Source organism: Solea senegalensis, linkage group LG18, assembly GCF_019176455.1.
Source record: "Solea senegalensis isolate Sse05_10M linkage group LG18, IFAPA_SoseM_1, whole genome shotgun sequence".
NCBI lineage: Eukaryota > Metazoa > Chordata > Actinopteri > Pleuronectiformes > Soleidae > Solea > Solea senegalensis.
The window spans coordinates 12981508-12998816 of record NC_058041.1 but is presented as its reverse complement, the minus strand read 5'-3'; the positions used below and the strand labels follow the sequence as shown (position 1 = coordinate 12998816).

Below are 17309 nucleotides of genomic sequence, written 5' to 3'. Positions count from 1 at the left end.
TTGAACGCATCGCTGACAGCAGCATTGTCAGGTGTGTGATCTGAAATGAATATACAGGAGTATAACAAGTGTTCTTAAGGACTCCAGGTCAATGTTGTTGTTGTGTTTTTTTCTGTAAGGATGACTTCTCAACAAAACTACTAACACTTCATCACTTACATTATTTATCAGCTTACAAAAGGGAAAATGAAACAGATCATACTGATCATCGATGAGTAATGTGTTTTTTTCTCAGATTCAGAAGGTTTTGAACCATCTTGAAGCTTCAGAAATTGGGACTGATGGTGTTAATTCAATGCAAATACATATATTATATATATGTATACGTATATATATATATATATATATATACGTATACATATACAATATATACATATTTCAATCCCAGTTGAAAACATTGCGTGAGATTTGACACACAAAATCTTCCATACTGGCATGACTTGTGTTTTTCTTACACTCTGGTTGTGACATTTTTCAAAGGGGTACCAAGGTTTTTTAGGTCCAGTGTCTATTAATTGTTGTGCTTTTTTTTGGCTGGGTCATGGTGGTAACAGACCAAAACCGGACCGAAAATTTCCTCAATCTCTGATGGATCCATCCTATGTTTTATATCCATTTCTTACATTTAAAATCGGTTTAAATACTGTGTCGTCTGTCGTATGGCACAAACCAAAGTCTAGTTAGTATCCAACCGAAGCATTTTCTTGCAGGTTTATCTCTCGTGTTGGTCTGCTGTAAGTCAGACACATGTCACGGTCTTCAATCGCTGTCTATAGTCACCGAAAATGTCTTGTGTTGGAGCGACATGAATAAAAGACGAGATGACGAGACGATGAAAGTGGGTGGAGGAGGTGAGAGTGGATTGCTGCCCTCAGGGTGAAACGTAGGTACATTAAGCTCTGAAATTGGTCAATAATAATTTCCTTTCACTATTGAGAGGCAGCTGAGTGGAATGTGGATTTATGTGTGTGTGTGTGTGTGTGTGCGCGCACTCTAATACACTGAGCAGTATGGGGGTTAAACTGTGTCTCCAGGGACCGTGTTATTGACTGTTGACCAGCCCAAATTAATTTTCAACAAGCCTCTTCAGGGGAAGAATGGAGATGGATTATTGTTGCAAAAGGAGCTGCCTCGTGTGCTTTACTCCAAGGTCCTCTAAGTGGAGGACGGGCCTCTTAATAGGCCTCCACCTTAGCTGAACTACTGCAACACTTGCAGTTGCGTGCTAAGAGGCATGCACGTCTCCACTTTCTATCCAAGCACGGAGGTATGTTGACAGAAAGCAGCTTTGATTTCATCCTTTTCACCCAAATTCCTTTTTACCACGACACTGAGTGCAGTCATTATTTCCAAAGTCTCGTCCTCATACGGATTTAAATGTGCAGTTGATGTGCCACGGCTGAGGGAGTCAAGCAGCCGAGTTAACACAAGAGGCCTCATTGTTAATTTGAGCATCCTGGCTTATTAGTTTGGTTTTGATCTATCGGGAGGCGCCTGGGTGTCATCCCATCGCTCGTTTCCCCCTCTCGCACTTTGAATGGTGCAAGTGACAAAAGGCCTCCCACACACAGGAGCCGGTGCAGTGTGATCACTGCGCGCTGAGACACGGGGAGGTGTCAGCACTAATCTCCTTTAAAATGGCTCCTCTAGTCTTACATCCCGTGCTCACAGCGTATCCCCGGCTCTGTAATTGTGTCTACGCGACGAGACTCGCCGTCAGACTTTTACACCACTTTTCTTTCATGCGTCGAGCGCGCGCCACTGAAGTTACGACACATTTCACTTGACTGAGGAGTTGAAAATGGCTTTTTTTTTTTTTTGCACCTGCTATTCTCAGGCACATCAGTGCGTCGTGTGCTTTCTAATCTTCTCAAAAGAGGTGATAAAAAGTAATATACAGTACAAAAACACAGTCGGCTCTCATTGTCAACCTCGGGAAGAAACAAACTTGTTAGATATACACTCAGGTAAAGTGATTGAGACTTGAATTTCACACAAACACGGCTTTATATTCAGGATGAGGATTTGAGGTTTTATATTCTCTGGTTTTTAAGGATATTCTATAACCACCTATTCTTAATTGATTCCAGTGATTTGTATATGTTTTTTATTTGTTATTCAGGCTTGTACCCAACCAGTGCATCACTGAGTTACTCTCCTTACATCGATAGTCATTTGTCAGACAGCCTTTTATCTACTAAGGATCTTTCATCCAATTCAACAGCCTTTATTCTGTGTAGTAGTGAGTCAGTCACAAGGTTTGTCACAGTTCACCAGTATATGCCTTGAAATTCTGTGCCGTGAACACGTGAACTCATCTTCTCTCTGCCTTTTTGTTATATGGCATGTTGTGTTCAACTATATGACTGATTACTTTGGAATAGTTTGTGTTTTCATAGCTTTAATTCAACATAAGAATAAGTTACATACACACGTTTTTAAAGTAGTAAAATAATGACATTCAAGGAATCAACAGGTTTAGTATAACTACACTGAATACAACGTAAAATAGAATTGTGTGCTTTATAAATGCAAGAATGACACTACATTAGTCGAATTAAATTATCTTAACTCACCGTCACTAATTATGTACCTATACTATGTTTGCTCTTTCTGGTGTGACAGCATGTTTATATTTAGTGGTTATAATATGAGTTTATAATCAGATTTTAATTAATTTTTGCTTACATTCCTGAATAATAATTGGTTTTAAACCAAAGATGTCCTGGAGTTATTGTTCTGTATCTTTGCCGCGTGTCCTCTTGACCTCTCTCCGTGTCTGCTTTTTGTAGATAACAGTCGATTGTTCATGTGACTGAGAACACAAAGAGGATCTTTGTGTGTCAACTTCGCTCAGTGGCAGTGGCGTGTTATAACACAGGAGTCGTCAGGGCCAGCTCGACAGCAACACGTCTCACTTAGGGAGAGGAGCGTCGAAGACAGGAGGACAAAAGCCACTCCATCAATTCAAGACTACCAGAGGACGGAGATGCAGCCATTTGGAAAAGACGTTAGTTTCCCCTGGAATTGTCGGCTCCTAATCCCCCCGACAGTGAGTTTGGTTGCTGTGTTTCTGCACTGTTCTGTAAATATGAGAATGAGCCCACAGCTGAGGTAGATTTCCCAAGGTCACAGCCAGTGATGATGAGGAGCAGAGCTGACTTTATGCATCTGGACTTCATTATGAGAGGCTGGAACAAACTCCACTATCATTCCTGCTATCTGCCGAGGGAGACGGAAGACAGCCACAGAATCCAACTTAGCAGGGGATTGTCCTCCATCTCTCCTCATGTTTGGGGGGGTCCACCTTCCATCCTCCTCTCCCCCCCTGTTTTTGTTATTGGAACAGCTTCATCTTCATTTCCACGTCTGCGTCTGAAGTGCTGTGTGTTTATGCGAAAGCCATGTTTGGCATACTTTGCCGAGACCGAAGTGAATATTGAAGCGCTTGTCAGTGAACTTCCTCTTCCTCCTCTCCCATGCCTCGTTGATGCCCCGAAAAAGTCAGAGCTCTGCCTGTCTCGCCCCCAGGACAGAGAGCACCTAGCCACATGCCTTGTAGGCTCGCCAGGAGCTCAGCGCCTCTGAACTGACTGATTGCCACACAGGAAAAAAAATCTCCCACACTGTTGCCATTTGCTGCCAATGCGAGGAAATATGAAGCACATCAAAGAAGCATATTCACTTACCCCCCATGCACTCACTCATCAAGCCATACACCCCAATCCCTGTATCCCCTCCCACACACACACACACACACACACACACACACGCTGTCTTTACTCTACTGCGATATTTTGCAGGTGAAATTAAATGGACTAATTTTTCATTTGTGTGTCAGAAGCAGTGCAGTGGACTGTGTGGCTGACAGAGGGGGGAAAGTAAAAATCAATGCAGCCTTAAGTGGGAGATCAAAGTCAATATGTAGGTTTGGATTGAGCCACATTGTGTCGACGTGTGCGAGGAAAGCATTTATTCACATTAGACGTGTGGAGAGTTACGCGTCTCTCTCTCTGTGACACACACATACAGTCCTGTGACTACAGTGGAGTCAATAAACATAATATTATAAAGAAAAGGAAACTTGCACCTAAATATAACAAAAAAATGTGTTTACTTTTGGCTTGCAGCTTAACGTCATGTTCCAATGTTGGTTCAGGTTGTGTACATCTGTTTTATACGTTCATGAATCGACCTTTATCACTGGTTTTCACACAAACTGCCGAGACCTTGCCTTTTAATTTATTTAGTTGTCTAGTTGACAAAACTGATGATATGCTAGAACCGTCCCTGTCCTTGTCACATTATATCCCTGTTCGCTGTAATGTATGGAAAAGAGTAAAAGCAATTTGTTCTTCTTCTTTTTTTATCCTCCCCTTCCTGCGTGGATGACACAACCGCATTTCTGTCTCCATTTGATATGTCATTGCTGGACCTTGTACCACAGCGAGAAACAACGGGGATCCGTTGTTGATATCTGGCAGCTAAAGTTGCATCACCTTGAGAGTTCCGAAGGTGAAAAGCAACACAGCACAACTGGGTGTTATTTTTTATACATATATATATATATATATATATATATATATATATATATATATATATATATATATATATATATATTATTATTATTTCTTTATTTATTTCTGTTTCCCTCTAGTGAGATGTCACATCAAAAACAGCCCGACCAAGGTATGTTATTATGCTGAGAGAATGTCAGCCAGTTACAATAGGCTGCTTAATGAGGTAGTGTGGCAAACTTTCAGGCAGGCCATAATATGAATTATTTGTCATTGGCTCTCTCTCTCTCTCTCTCTGGGTGTGTGTGTGTGTGTGTGTGTGTGTGTGTGTCTTTGGAAAGGGCCAGTGTAAAGCAGGATGAAGGCAGACCTTGATGGAGAGATGTGGCACTAGCCTGGGGGCTCGCTCCACTGTGAGGGTAGTTAGCTCGCTGCACACCGCCATCATTAGGGACTAGGGCACTTGAGCTGGGAAGGTGACACACAGGCCTACATCCAGACAGCAGCACACACACACACACACACACACACAGAACAGCTGTATGTACGCTGCATTTCTTCTCAACACCTCTTTTCTGTCAGCCTCGCACTTGCTCTCAAGGTGTTTTTGCTTTATTATGTCTGAGGCCTGAGGCCACCATATGAAGTAGTCGACTGTCTGTCAACATATTTAACAATGATCAGGCTGTGAGTAAACTTTAACAGCGCAATGATTAATATATGCTGTACACTACATACAGAATCAGAGTCGTAACTGGGACATTATGTGCACTGCGGCCTCGCAGCGGGAAGGTTCTCTGTTCAAATCCCACTTAACCCATTTAACGCCTAAGCCTCAAAATTGACTTATTTTAATTTTAATTTGTAATTAGAGCCAATACAGTTTTTGTAGTAGAGACTTAAAAGAACTCTGGATTTTAGGACTATAAATGGAAAATCTGCTCGGGTTGATGTGAATGTCCTCCTGCCTTCTTCCTGTACTGACGCAAATGCAGGGAATAAACGGCTGAGCCTTTCTATACTTAAGAAACATAAGTATAAATATAAACATAATAATAAATATAAATTTGAAGAACACGCCGCAAACGAATAAAAAATGAAATTCACAGACACGAGAGAGGAGGAAATCACTGGTCCACAGTGATGGGACGAGCAGAGGAGAAATATCGGAGCACAAACAACAAAACAGGCGGAAGCAAACTGCTTTGACACGTTGAATATAGAAGCAGAAGAAGTTCTGCTTCTATATTCAACGTGTCAAAGCAGTTTATTGATGCGTGTCATAATTGGATTACGTCCATGTAAAAGGGGACATTGTTATTTCTAATCGGAATCGTTTTAACCAGATTGAAAAAAATTGAAATGAAATGATGAATACGATGGACGGATGGATGGTGAACAAAACACTACACATATTCTTGCTGAGGCACATAAACACCTTGATCCCATTGAGAATCTTTTTTTTTCTTCATATAACAATTATCTTTTGCATGAAATGTGGTCAAAATCATCTTCTACTGCTTTCTCCTCCACACAAGGGTCACTGGGGTCGCCGATGGCCAATCCCAGCTGAAATAGGGGCGAAAGGTCACATCCTGGACAGGTCGCCAGTCCATCACAGGGCCACATAGAGACGAGCAGAATCTGTTCATACATCAGACGCCGTCGTGTTGGTTTCTGAAGGAAGACAGCAGGGTTAGACTCTATATTCTCTTCTGAAATGCTTAAATGGTTCTGTGACGGAGCGCCCCTGCTCATCCCTCCCCTCTGTGCACTCATTGCTGCTTTCATCGCTCCTCATCTCAATGTGGGCCTGAATGCATCCAAACTCTTCCTGATTAAAGGTTGGCCTTGTTCCTGGCACACTGAGCGATAGTCCTTTAGGGAAAGAATTGTGCACCAAATTGTACCATTTTTACTGTATTTGTTAAATAAGAGACTCTCATGTTGCAAGAAAGAAAATCTCTCAAATTGCCCACCTTTCATGCCACGCATCATTCCCTTCTTCAAGGACAGAGGACGATTGTTGCCGAACAAAGAGCAGAAGGATTCCTTCAAAATAACTAGAAAAGATGAGTTTATTTACAAGTTACCCAGTGATACCGCATGTAGTCAAATGAAAATAGGTATAGACACGGGGTCGCGGGCATAAAACGATGAGGACCCTTGAGAAGTTAATACATTTCTAAAAGTAGACACCGTCCTGGCTTCAGTCATTCAGGTTTTTTATTTTTTTACTCGTTCACGTCATTTATCATAAACATGTTTGTTTGTTTTTCCTTCAGAGCGACATGCAGCACATTCATTTGTATTCCTCAGGCATAAAGCAACATATGGCAAGCATATAATCACAGATTATCCTTAATGTCATTTCCCGCAAGAAGATAAAACACTGTGGGAAAAAGGATGTGTACTGTGCAACATCAAAAGTTCTAATTTAATTAGCAAAGTTCATTTAAATGAGAATCTCCTTTATACATATATACATATATATATATATATATATATATATATATATATAAAAATTTTTTTGTAACCCTGACATCTACTGCCAATGTTGAAAACGTTTTTATGTTGTTGTTTTTTTCAATTCTTCTCTCCACTGATGAGGGCCAAAACAACATGGCAGGCCCGAGAACGCGCTTATCAAAACAACACAGCACGACAGTCCTCATTTATATTTTGCAGGATTTGGCCAGGTTCTGCACTTTCTGTCCGTCACATGGCTGTACTATTTTTTTTTCTAAAAAAAAAAAAAGGGACATTTTAAAAAGATTCCCAGGCCTTTTATCTGCACTGCACACCGAAATAATCACTGCTTCGGAGTACAACAAAGAGTTGGAGACTTGTACCATCCAAACATCCATCTTTTACCGCTTGATCCTCCACATGAGGTTCACGGGGAGCTGTGCCACTAACAGCTGACACAGGGCGATAGGCGGGGTCAGATCGCCAGTCCATCACAGGGACATATATAGAGACAAAGAACCACCCACTCTCACAGTCACATCTCAGTTTTAGAGTGTCCAATTTGCCAAATCACTTTATTGCATGGCCATAGTATACCCCCAGTACAGAATAAAGCCGGGGTTAAACGTATGAAACTTAGAGTAGTGGATGACTTCTATATCCTACATTTTGTTAGTGTTGCAGATAATTTTTTTTTTTATTTTCGGCTAAAATATAGATTACTCCAGGGTAAATACATGTTCCTGTTCCTGGTTATAAATATTAGTGAGTGAATATCTATCTATAAATCCCTGGAACGTCTGTGTGTGTGTGTGTGTGTGTGTGTGTGTGTGTGTGTGTGTGTTATTCGTATATCTCTCAAACCGATTGTAAGCCCAGTGCCGACGTTGACGTTGTTTGGATAAGTAATGCAAGAGATATCGTTAAATATATCGTTAAAAGAAGCACACATTGGCTTTCGCCGCTCTACTGTAGCCACTCCCCCTCTCACTCACACGGCACTGTGAGTGAGACAAGATGCCGTGACGCTGATGCAGACATCGGACGCAGTGCCCCCAACCACAGACTGTTCAGGTCTCTCTGCACCCCTGAACCAGCAGGTTCAGAGGAAGCTTCTTTCCTGCAGCTGTCACCCCACCGAACTCTAGCTCTGCATCCCGGTGACAACCAACCAACTGTTATTCAACCATGTAGTTCAATTTTCCATATTTATTCTATTCCATTATGTCAGTATCAGCAGTTGCTTTCTACCACACACAAATAAAAATGTCACTGAACGTCTGCTGTGTCAACTCAAACAGATTTTGCACGTGTGTCAAAATATCTTTTTAAACATGGACGCACGACTTATATCTATAGTTTCGTCTCATCACCAACTTATGAAGTGATGAGCGCACCAGGCGGGACTGAATGGACACGTGTGGACAGCCTCCACGATGAAGGTCCCATGAGGGCTGTGTTCTTTTGAAATATCTATCCCATGCAACGCATAGAAACCTGCAACTTCACATAAGACATAATTGGGGTGAAAATGGGAAAAGGACTATAAAGGGACAAAAAGAATACGAATGTGTATGAAAATATGTGGCATTGTCGTCCCCGGCAAAGGACATTGAAGATGTTTACGTGAGGCTGTGGCCACTTCTTCAGCTGTGATCTGGAGCAGCAGTTTACAGCTCCTTTTTATTATTTTTTTTTTACAATATCTTTGTATTTTTGTTTGTCGGAACCAGAGGACACATTTGATGTCTTGCATTGTTTTCGGATTTGTAGGCTTCGCCTGCAGCGATGGCCTTCAACACTTTCCCTCCTCGCCACAGCGACATCAAAAAACAGAATTTCTTTACTCAGGTATACAAAGACTTTCCTTCCCGCTTGAGAACGTAATGGAAGCATCACAGATGCATCCACGTTATACGTCGTCAGTCCAAGTTCAAGGGTATAGCCCACACAAATGCATTAACTGTGCACAAGGCACACATTCACAGGGAACAAAGAATGTGTCCCACATTTGCTTGATCACAGCTGAACCCATCCCCCCCCCGGGTTTCAGATCTTCACTCCCTTGAAGGGCGATCTGTACATTACAACAACGTTCAAGTGCAACATGCATCGTGTTTTCCAGATAGACCTTAATACCTTTTTCAATGCTTGCAGATTTAAATAGAAACAGAAATGGTTTTTGTGAGGTTTTCTGTTATGAGACACACACATGTTGTGACTGAGTGCATCAATAACTTTTTCTTTGTCCTTTATTGCATTTTCCTTTCACTGGCATTCATCCACTTTTCCCTATGCGTACACTGTACTCTTTAGGTGATTCCGTCTCTCTATGGTCTACGTATATAACAATACATATGAATTATTTATGATTTACCACAACATTACCTAACAACTGTTCCATCTTCAAGTATAATATGGTTTCATTATATTATATTCTGACACAGTCTTTGTTTCTGTCTGTGCTGTAGTGTTGACACAGTGGAATCCAACTCTTCTTAACAGTACAGGAGACCCATTAAAGAATGACCCTGTCAGTTATACCAAGCGTTAAATCTTCAATTTCTCACCCGCAATTTCACAAGTTAGTCAAAGACGCCTGTGCTAACATCTGTGTTTGAGAGCCAGACTCTTCTGACAAAGGGTTTCTCTTTCAGTAAACACGTGCAACCTTTGACCTGGTGTCCAAACACATTGTTTATTAGAGGCAAGCGCGAGAGACTTATCAGAGTCAGTACCACACAAACATGTCTCAGACAAGGTAAATGGTCTGTGTGGTCAAAGATGCTTCACACCACAGTTCTGTACCATTCACCCATTCACTCACACATTCATACAGCGCACCTACGTGTTTCACATCACATATATCATATATATATATATACACCCATTCACAAGCTGCCGGCACAGAATCAATGCGGGGTTAAGTGTCTTCCCCAAGGACACGACTGCATGTAGACGAGCGCAGCCGGGAATCGAACCCACAACCTTGAATGTGTAAGACGACTCGCTCTACACAACGTTGCTAACTAGGAGTTGTCAGCATTAACGCATGGATGGTGATTAATTATGGGTTGACGTTAACATGACATACTGTTTCATGAGTTTATTTTTTTAAATAATTCTGTTGAAGCATGGTTGGACAGCAATGTCTGACTTTCATTGGTTAAATGTCATAGAATTTTTATTTATTATTACTTTTGTGAGATTCAAGTTATTTCTGTGACCATTGTGAGTTTTTCTTTCATTAACCGAAGGGTACCAACAATTTTGTATATATCACACGCTCAGAGAGCGTGAAAGACAGTTGGTGTCACTTTTAACAACAGCTTATGGGACAACTCGAAAAACCTGGAATATAAAAACCACCTCAGGAAAAAAAAGACTGCGGATTCATCGCTTAGTCAGTAAGTGAATAAATAAACAAATGAAGCTGGAGCTGAAAGACAGTGAGAGATAACTCACTGTTATTTCTCTGTGTCATAGAGTGACTCCGCCGATATCTACTGAGACTGTTTGCATATGTTAACACTGCGGTGCGGTTCATTCATAACCCCAGCAGAGAAGGGCCCGCTTGGTCCTTCCCTCTGGGTTACAGTCACACGGCCAGTGATTCTTTCAGTGGGTGACATTTTGGTTCAACTGATCATGAAAGAATCGAGTCCAATTTCCAATTTTATTCATCGCAGCATCATCGTGTCTGTAATACATTTTATTCATCCAGTTGTATTTGTTTGTATTCTTGTGCGTATGAACTGTTTGGTGGTAGATACATTTCCCCCTACCTTGAATCAGTAATCTGAGGGTCAGGGAAACTTACAAGTACACAATGTCAGGACATACATGAGTCAAAGAAAAAGTGGAACGTTGTGTTTCTAACCACTGTCCATCCGTCCTCCACGTGAGGGTCACAGGGGAGCTGACAGCTGACATGGGGACAGACTGCCAGTCCAGGGCAGGGCCACACATAGAGACAAACAATCATTCACTATACCATCAATCTAGAGTGTCCAATTGACCTAATCCCTAGATTGCATGTTTTTGGAATGTGGGAGGAAACCGGAGAACCCGGAGAAAACCCACGCACACACAGGGAGAACATGCAAACTCCATGCAGAAAGGCCCTTGTTCCAACCAGGTCGCAAACCCAGAGTCTTCAAGGCAAGCGTGCTGACCACTACACCAACCGTGTGGCAAGGGTCACAGAATGAATCAACACTTAATCGTCTACGACATGAACTGTTTTGATCATCAGTTTCAGTGTTTTTCAGATGAATTAAAACAACTTTTCCGATATTCCAACTTCTTAAATGCCCTCTGACAAAGAAATCACTAGAACTGACCAGACATTTGTGAATGTCATCACACGAGACCAACGAACGAACAAAGTCATCTATAAAATAGTCAACAGATTAACCAACAACCATTAGTTGCAGCTTTGCAGCGTCAACTGAAGCAGAGAAGCTGCAACTTGCCTTTGTCACCTCCCACAGCTGAGTGAGAACAACACAGGTGCAGCCAATCGCTTCTGATAAGCGAGAAAACTCTGTGTCTGTCACACGTGTGTCACATTAGCGCCGCCACATGAAACTTGTTTGTCCATATTTAATCACAATGGCACAGCTCTAAATAAGTTTGCTCTTTGTGAGCACAAAAGATGCAACATTATTTTCATTATCCTTCATCTGAAAATGGGCTCTGTCAAACAAAAAGCATCAGACCTGAGTGAGGGAGCATTTGTGTGCATACAGCGGCAGAGCAGGAGCGTTCATCCTGTCAAAACCAGGTTTTTTTGAGTCGCAGAGTTCACATCTGAAACTTTTTGTCGCCGCTTCTTTGTATTTTCAGTCATACGCTTTGCTTTAGCCGCCATCTGTCCTGATATAAAATGAGAGTCATATGGAGCTGAAAGACTTAATCAACATTGTGTGAATTCATTTGACAATGGTTTCACTAAGATTAACCCTTTAACACCTAAGCCTCTGCCTCGACTTTTTTTTGTTGCTTATTTCAACCACAAAAAGGTCCGAAAATGTGCTTTTGTCCATTTTTCCAGAATAACTTTCGATATCTGGCACTTATTTAGAATTAAATGCATGTTGAAATAGTGCATTGACATTTTCAAATGAAGAAAAACACTGTAGTAGATTTTGCATGTTCAATTTGAAATTTTAACGGTATCAAACATTTAAAATAACATTTGTTATTGTGCAAAAATAGTATAACAAATGGAGACTTATGTGCAGGCGTTTTTCCAACTCTCTCCTGTCTGGCGACAAAGACGCTGGTTCACTGGCTTCCTGCTACAGAGCGAGTTGATTTATCGTAATAACCACATATTGGCTTTAACTTGCAACTATCTAATAAAGTAATTACGGTCTGCGATCCGCTCGGTGTTAAAGGGTTAAAAAAGGTTACGTACTACAGTTCTGAGACATGATCAGAGACGACTTGGAGCTGAGTTGCCGCACCTGCCGCTGGGTGTCGGGAATGAACGGAGGCCACAGGTGTGCACATACTAAGTTGCTTTTATTAATACAGAACTGCATGCTACAGAGACTGTACAGCATAAACATTTATTCATTACAAAAAAACATGGTTTTGGAACCATTTAAAATAACAGGAAAAAAACAAACAAACAAAAAAAGATAAGAGCATAAAATAGAACAGGAACATCACAGCCGTTAAGGAAACATTCAAACTATTTATCATTAGCATCTTAATAAACCAGAGAAGAAATCGACAGATTACAGTCGCGTCATGTCAACTACAATGGCACCGAGTGGATGATTCTCTTGTAGCTTTTTTTACAGCCTCTTGCAACATCAACATGCCTATTTTTTCTATCTACCTATATGTAGTAGTGTACTTAAAAGTGGCAGTTTGTGTATTTTTTTGTATTTAATAGTTTTTTTATGAACCTAATATACATAATTTGGCCCTTGTGGGTTTATACAGTATGATGTCCGTCTTTTTATTAAGTTTAAATTTTAATATTTGACAATTTTGCTACCAAACACATTTGTTATAGCAACATTTATACTACATACATAGCAATCTATGTAACGTCACAGCAAAGAATGGCATCGAAATGAAAATAAAAAAACAAACAACAACAAAACAAAAACAAAAAAAAGAGAGATTTCCCTACAGCATGGTTGGAGGGGCAGAAATTATCACAAATTTTGGCACGGAAAATCTGTACACGAATCTACAGTCTGAGAGATGTGACTGTGCAATAAAAAAGAAGGGCTTTAGACACTTTTTCCGACTACTGAAGACATGGTACCCTCTGTCTCTTGTTTCAAGTTTTCTTTTTCTTTTTTCGTTTTTTGTAAAATGGCTTATAGACGCATTTCTTGAAATGAAGTTGTGCATACTTCTGTTGGTGAGATCTACACAGAACACTGAGTGGAGTCCAGGTTTTCAGCGCGGAAAGAAATCATTAACAAAAGATTGTTGCCTTTTAAAACCTCCTTGTAAAAATGGATCATTCATATATAAGTCGCTTACCTTAAGAAAAAATATTTGTACAATGTATTAAGAAAAAAAAACGTCCAAAAGAGACACGTACAAGATACAACAAGCAATCTCTAAAGCAATAAATACTACTGGTCCTAGCGTTGTGACATTTTTGAATTTAATAACCCTCGACCCTCCCACCCCGACCTCCCCTCAAGCCCACCCAACTTGCCTGACTCCGCCCCAAAGGTAAACAACAAAGAAAAAAAGACAACGCAGTGGAAGAATGCATATTTAACACAGTAATCCCCTCCCCCCCTTTATTCTGTACATTTAAACAAGAACAAGTAACATCACAATTAAAGTTGTTCCTCAGAGAGAGAGGTGTCACCGCTCGCCTCATGCCCTCCTAGATTTTGAACAGATGTCAGATGATTGGTTCGCAGGCTCGTATTTAATACAAATAAAGAAGTAGAACCAACTCTTTCAAGAAAAGGGCTCACTGAACGATCTAGCCTACCTTTTTATATCCGTCTTTTTAAACATTTTGAAGTTGAACTAGATAATTTTTTCTGTTTTGCACTGTTGAACACTACAAAAAAAGAAGAAGAAAGAAGACAAAGGAAAATTCATAAAAATTTTGGCAGATTCACAAAGCTATACTACAGCTCACTGTATCATTTCTTTATAATAATTAGATCTTTTCTGATAATGACGGGTCAAATATTGACCAATGAACCTTAATAAAAACAAGAACTAAAATGTCAACGCCTCGTGGCACGGGAACATAAAAAGAGAAAAAGAACCGACGGAGAGTGTGTGATATAGCTGAGGGAGGGTGTGTGTGTGTGTGTGTGTGTGTGTGTGTGAGTGTGTGAGTGTGTGAGTGTGTGCAGAGCAACAACAGAGGAGAAGAACAGACTATTCTATAGACTTGGTCACTAGCGACAGAGGCTGGGAGGCCGTGGAGGGGAGCAGCGAGTGGGAATGACACAGCGATGCCGAGGGCCGGACCAGTGAGGACACCACAGAGGAGCCCGGCTGCCGCGAGGACGAGACGTCGCCGTGCTCCAGGGCTCCGTTGTGGGAGGAGGTGCCGGGCGTTTTGCTAGCTGCAGCGGAGTTTCCCAGCTGAGCCAAAGATGGCGGTGGAGGCCCAGCAAGGAGGTGCGGGTGGTGGAGTGGCTGGTGGGCCGGTTTCATAGTCAGTGAGAGAGGTTGCATTTGTTCAGTCTGAGGTTTGGACTCTTTTGAGGAGGGGGAGAGAACCACCGAGGAGGGGGAGGATGGGGGGGAGTCGAGTAAGCTTCCGTCCGTAGAGGGAGGACTGGCACAGCTGCCTTCACCTTGGATGTAGCGAATGCACTTTTTTTTTCTCCTGAGGGACAAGGCGGAGACAAAGAGAACGTCTTTTAACATCTTCAAACTGCTGCGCCTCTTAGCACTGCTGCTGCTGCTGCAGCACACTTAAATGCACCTTTGCCTTTACAAATTGGGCAGAACCAGTGGTTTTCACTCCACTGGTCAGATTTCAAAGGTGCTTTTAAGTTGCTTTTTTAAAAAAAGATCCTTGCGTGCTAAGAGGAAAGGTGGCAGAATATGACAATCTCCAAATACTAGTGAAAACCAGTGGACAGGACAGACATGGAGATCACAGGTGAAACACCTGGACAGGAAGCAGCAGGGGAAATGTAAAGCACACACAGAGAGGATGAGGATGAGGATGAGGAGGATGAGATGTAGTGGTTGTTGCTCTCTGGATGTAAACCCCGCCCTCTTACAGGCAGAGCTACAGCTGCGGATCAGCGCGTTCTCTCCAGCAACATGAGGCTAGTGGACCTGTCTCACTCCTGCACTTCAATCTGACTCTACTCTCGTCTCCTGAGGGGACAAAGTTTGGATATGAGGTGGAAAAAAAGTCAACAAGATCTACACTACCCTGCATCTGCCCCACGGACACAAGTGTGTGCGTGTGCGCGAGAGGTCAAGGCACTATGTTTGCATTCCTGCCTGGGGTCAAGACCCTCCATCCCCAGCCCCCCACACCCCACCTCCCCCCGCTGAATCCCGGGGCCAGACCCGTTGTGCTCAGTGGAACCCGATGAACTAACATGGGAGGGGAGGGGAAAGGGGGGAGTTAAAGGAGTGCAGGGGGATTGTTGCATTTATCTTTGGTGACTCTTCTGTGTTCAGATTTGGTTCAGGGGGAATCTTTGCCCACCTCATCTTTACCCTGACCCTGGCAGTGACCCCTCTCTCTGCTCTCCATTCTAATATCACGATGCCTGAAGGCCTTGGAGTATTAGTGTTTAAGACTCACAGGGACAGGCAGTAGGTAAAAAACAAACAACTGTCATCAAATCAAAGCTTTTCCCTGTAATTCTAAAACAATCTCCATAAAGACGAAAACAGGAGTGAGAGCACATTACAGGGAATGAATAAGAATAAGAAGGACAAATCACAAAAGGAGCTCACAAAGTCTCGATCGCATGCTAGGGCTGAAAGACGGGCATGCAATTCTGATGAGCTCAACAGTACAAGTGTAGAACACCGTCATCGTCCAGGAAGGAGCGCGGTTGAGGCTTTTAAGTACACTGAGAGTGTATCACTGGGTGGTGCGGTGTATCGACCGGCGCGTAAAAAGGTATCATTTTGCCACTACATACACATCCTGCTCTCGATAACTGTCCGTCAAACTGCAACAAATGAGCTAATATCCATTTTTTTATCAGACATATCGATCCATCGTATGTGCCTGTGTATGGTATTGATTTCCCTGTCTCGGGGGAAATTACACCAGATGCATCTTTTAGGAAACAGAGCCCAGAGAGAACTTTTAACCTCTCGGCTCCCTTTAAAAAAAAAAAAGAAAAGAAAGAAAAAAAAGACTGCAATATTTGTGTTTCCTGTCTCCTGAACTCATGATCCCCCTTTTATTTCTTAAGGAATAACGCACTGTTGGAGGGGAAATGAGAGGCAGATGAGAACACAAACAATGGCAGACTGTGCAGCTCTGGTGGGTGTGATGTCCTTTCTACTCCCGTTCATATTAATGTAATAAAACATATACATTTGAAATGTGTTAATAACCTCACTAGACATCAACTATACGAAGATTTCTGCATAAAATGTCATTATTTTATTATTTAATTGTGATAAATTCTCATTATCGTTATCGGGAAAATGTCGGAATATTTCAACGCGAGTGAGCGCCACACAGGTCACTTGAACCGAATCTTGCTTAATCAAAGATTCTCTCCACAAAAGCAATCTTGTTTCTTGCCAAAAATGTAAGGTAACGTGATTTCAAAGTGTTGATATACCTTCCAGCCCTTCTATGTAAAACGATTAGGACAACACCGATGAGATGCGTGGTGGCGGTGGTGATGTGTTGGACATGTTTTGAGAGAAAGAGTGGGACAGGGTGTGGTGCAAGCCAGACACAGAGAACGGTATTACTGAGCAGAAACAAATACCTACCATGAAAATATTCCCAATTCAAAGACTGCTTGTGTCAGAACAGAAAGACAACAGGTAGGGACTAAGTAAGGGTTATTGAAGAGGAGTTTGGAGGAAGAAGAGGTGGAGAAGGAGGAGGAGGAGGAGGAGGAGGAGGAAGAGGGCACAGAAAAGAGCGTCACTGAACAGGCCCTCAGAGAAAGCAGGGCTAAATTTGTAAGCATAACATTGTTATTCAAATGGAGCCAATTAGAACAGACATGACAGTTACGATGGGAGGGAATTATCCACTGCCCCCGGAGAGAAAATGGATTTCAAGCGGAACAAGTCCAACTGTAAGACAGTTAAGAGTAAACAGTGATCTTGGAGCAAGATAAATAGTTTGTTTGAGATAAATTCAAT

The 17309-nt window shown here is 41.9% G+C and overlaps 1 protein-coding gene across 19 annotated transcripts in view; it reads right to left on the bottom strand.

The window, feature by feature from the left end:
* Window positions 1-12496: 12496 nt before the first annotated feature.
* tcf7l2 (transcription factor 7 like 2) overlaps window positions 12497-17309 on the bottom strand; it is a 90782-nt gene continuing 85969 nt past the window's right edge. For 14 of the 19 annotated variants that reach the window (XM_044014764.1, XM_044014765.1, XM_044014769.1 and 11 more), the window contains one exon: window positions 12497-14826. In XM_044014764.1, the coding sequence (XP_043870699.1) occupies window positions 14370-14826 (457 nt within the window). In that variant the 3' untranslated portion in view covers window positions 12497-14369. Of the gene's footprint in view, window positions 14827-16927; window positions 16990-17309 lie in introns of those variants that run through there. The other 5 variants (XM_044014782.1, XM_044014784.1, XM_044014779.1 and 2 more) reach the window with 4 other exon arrangements.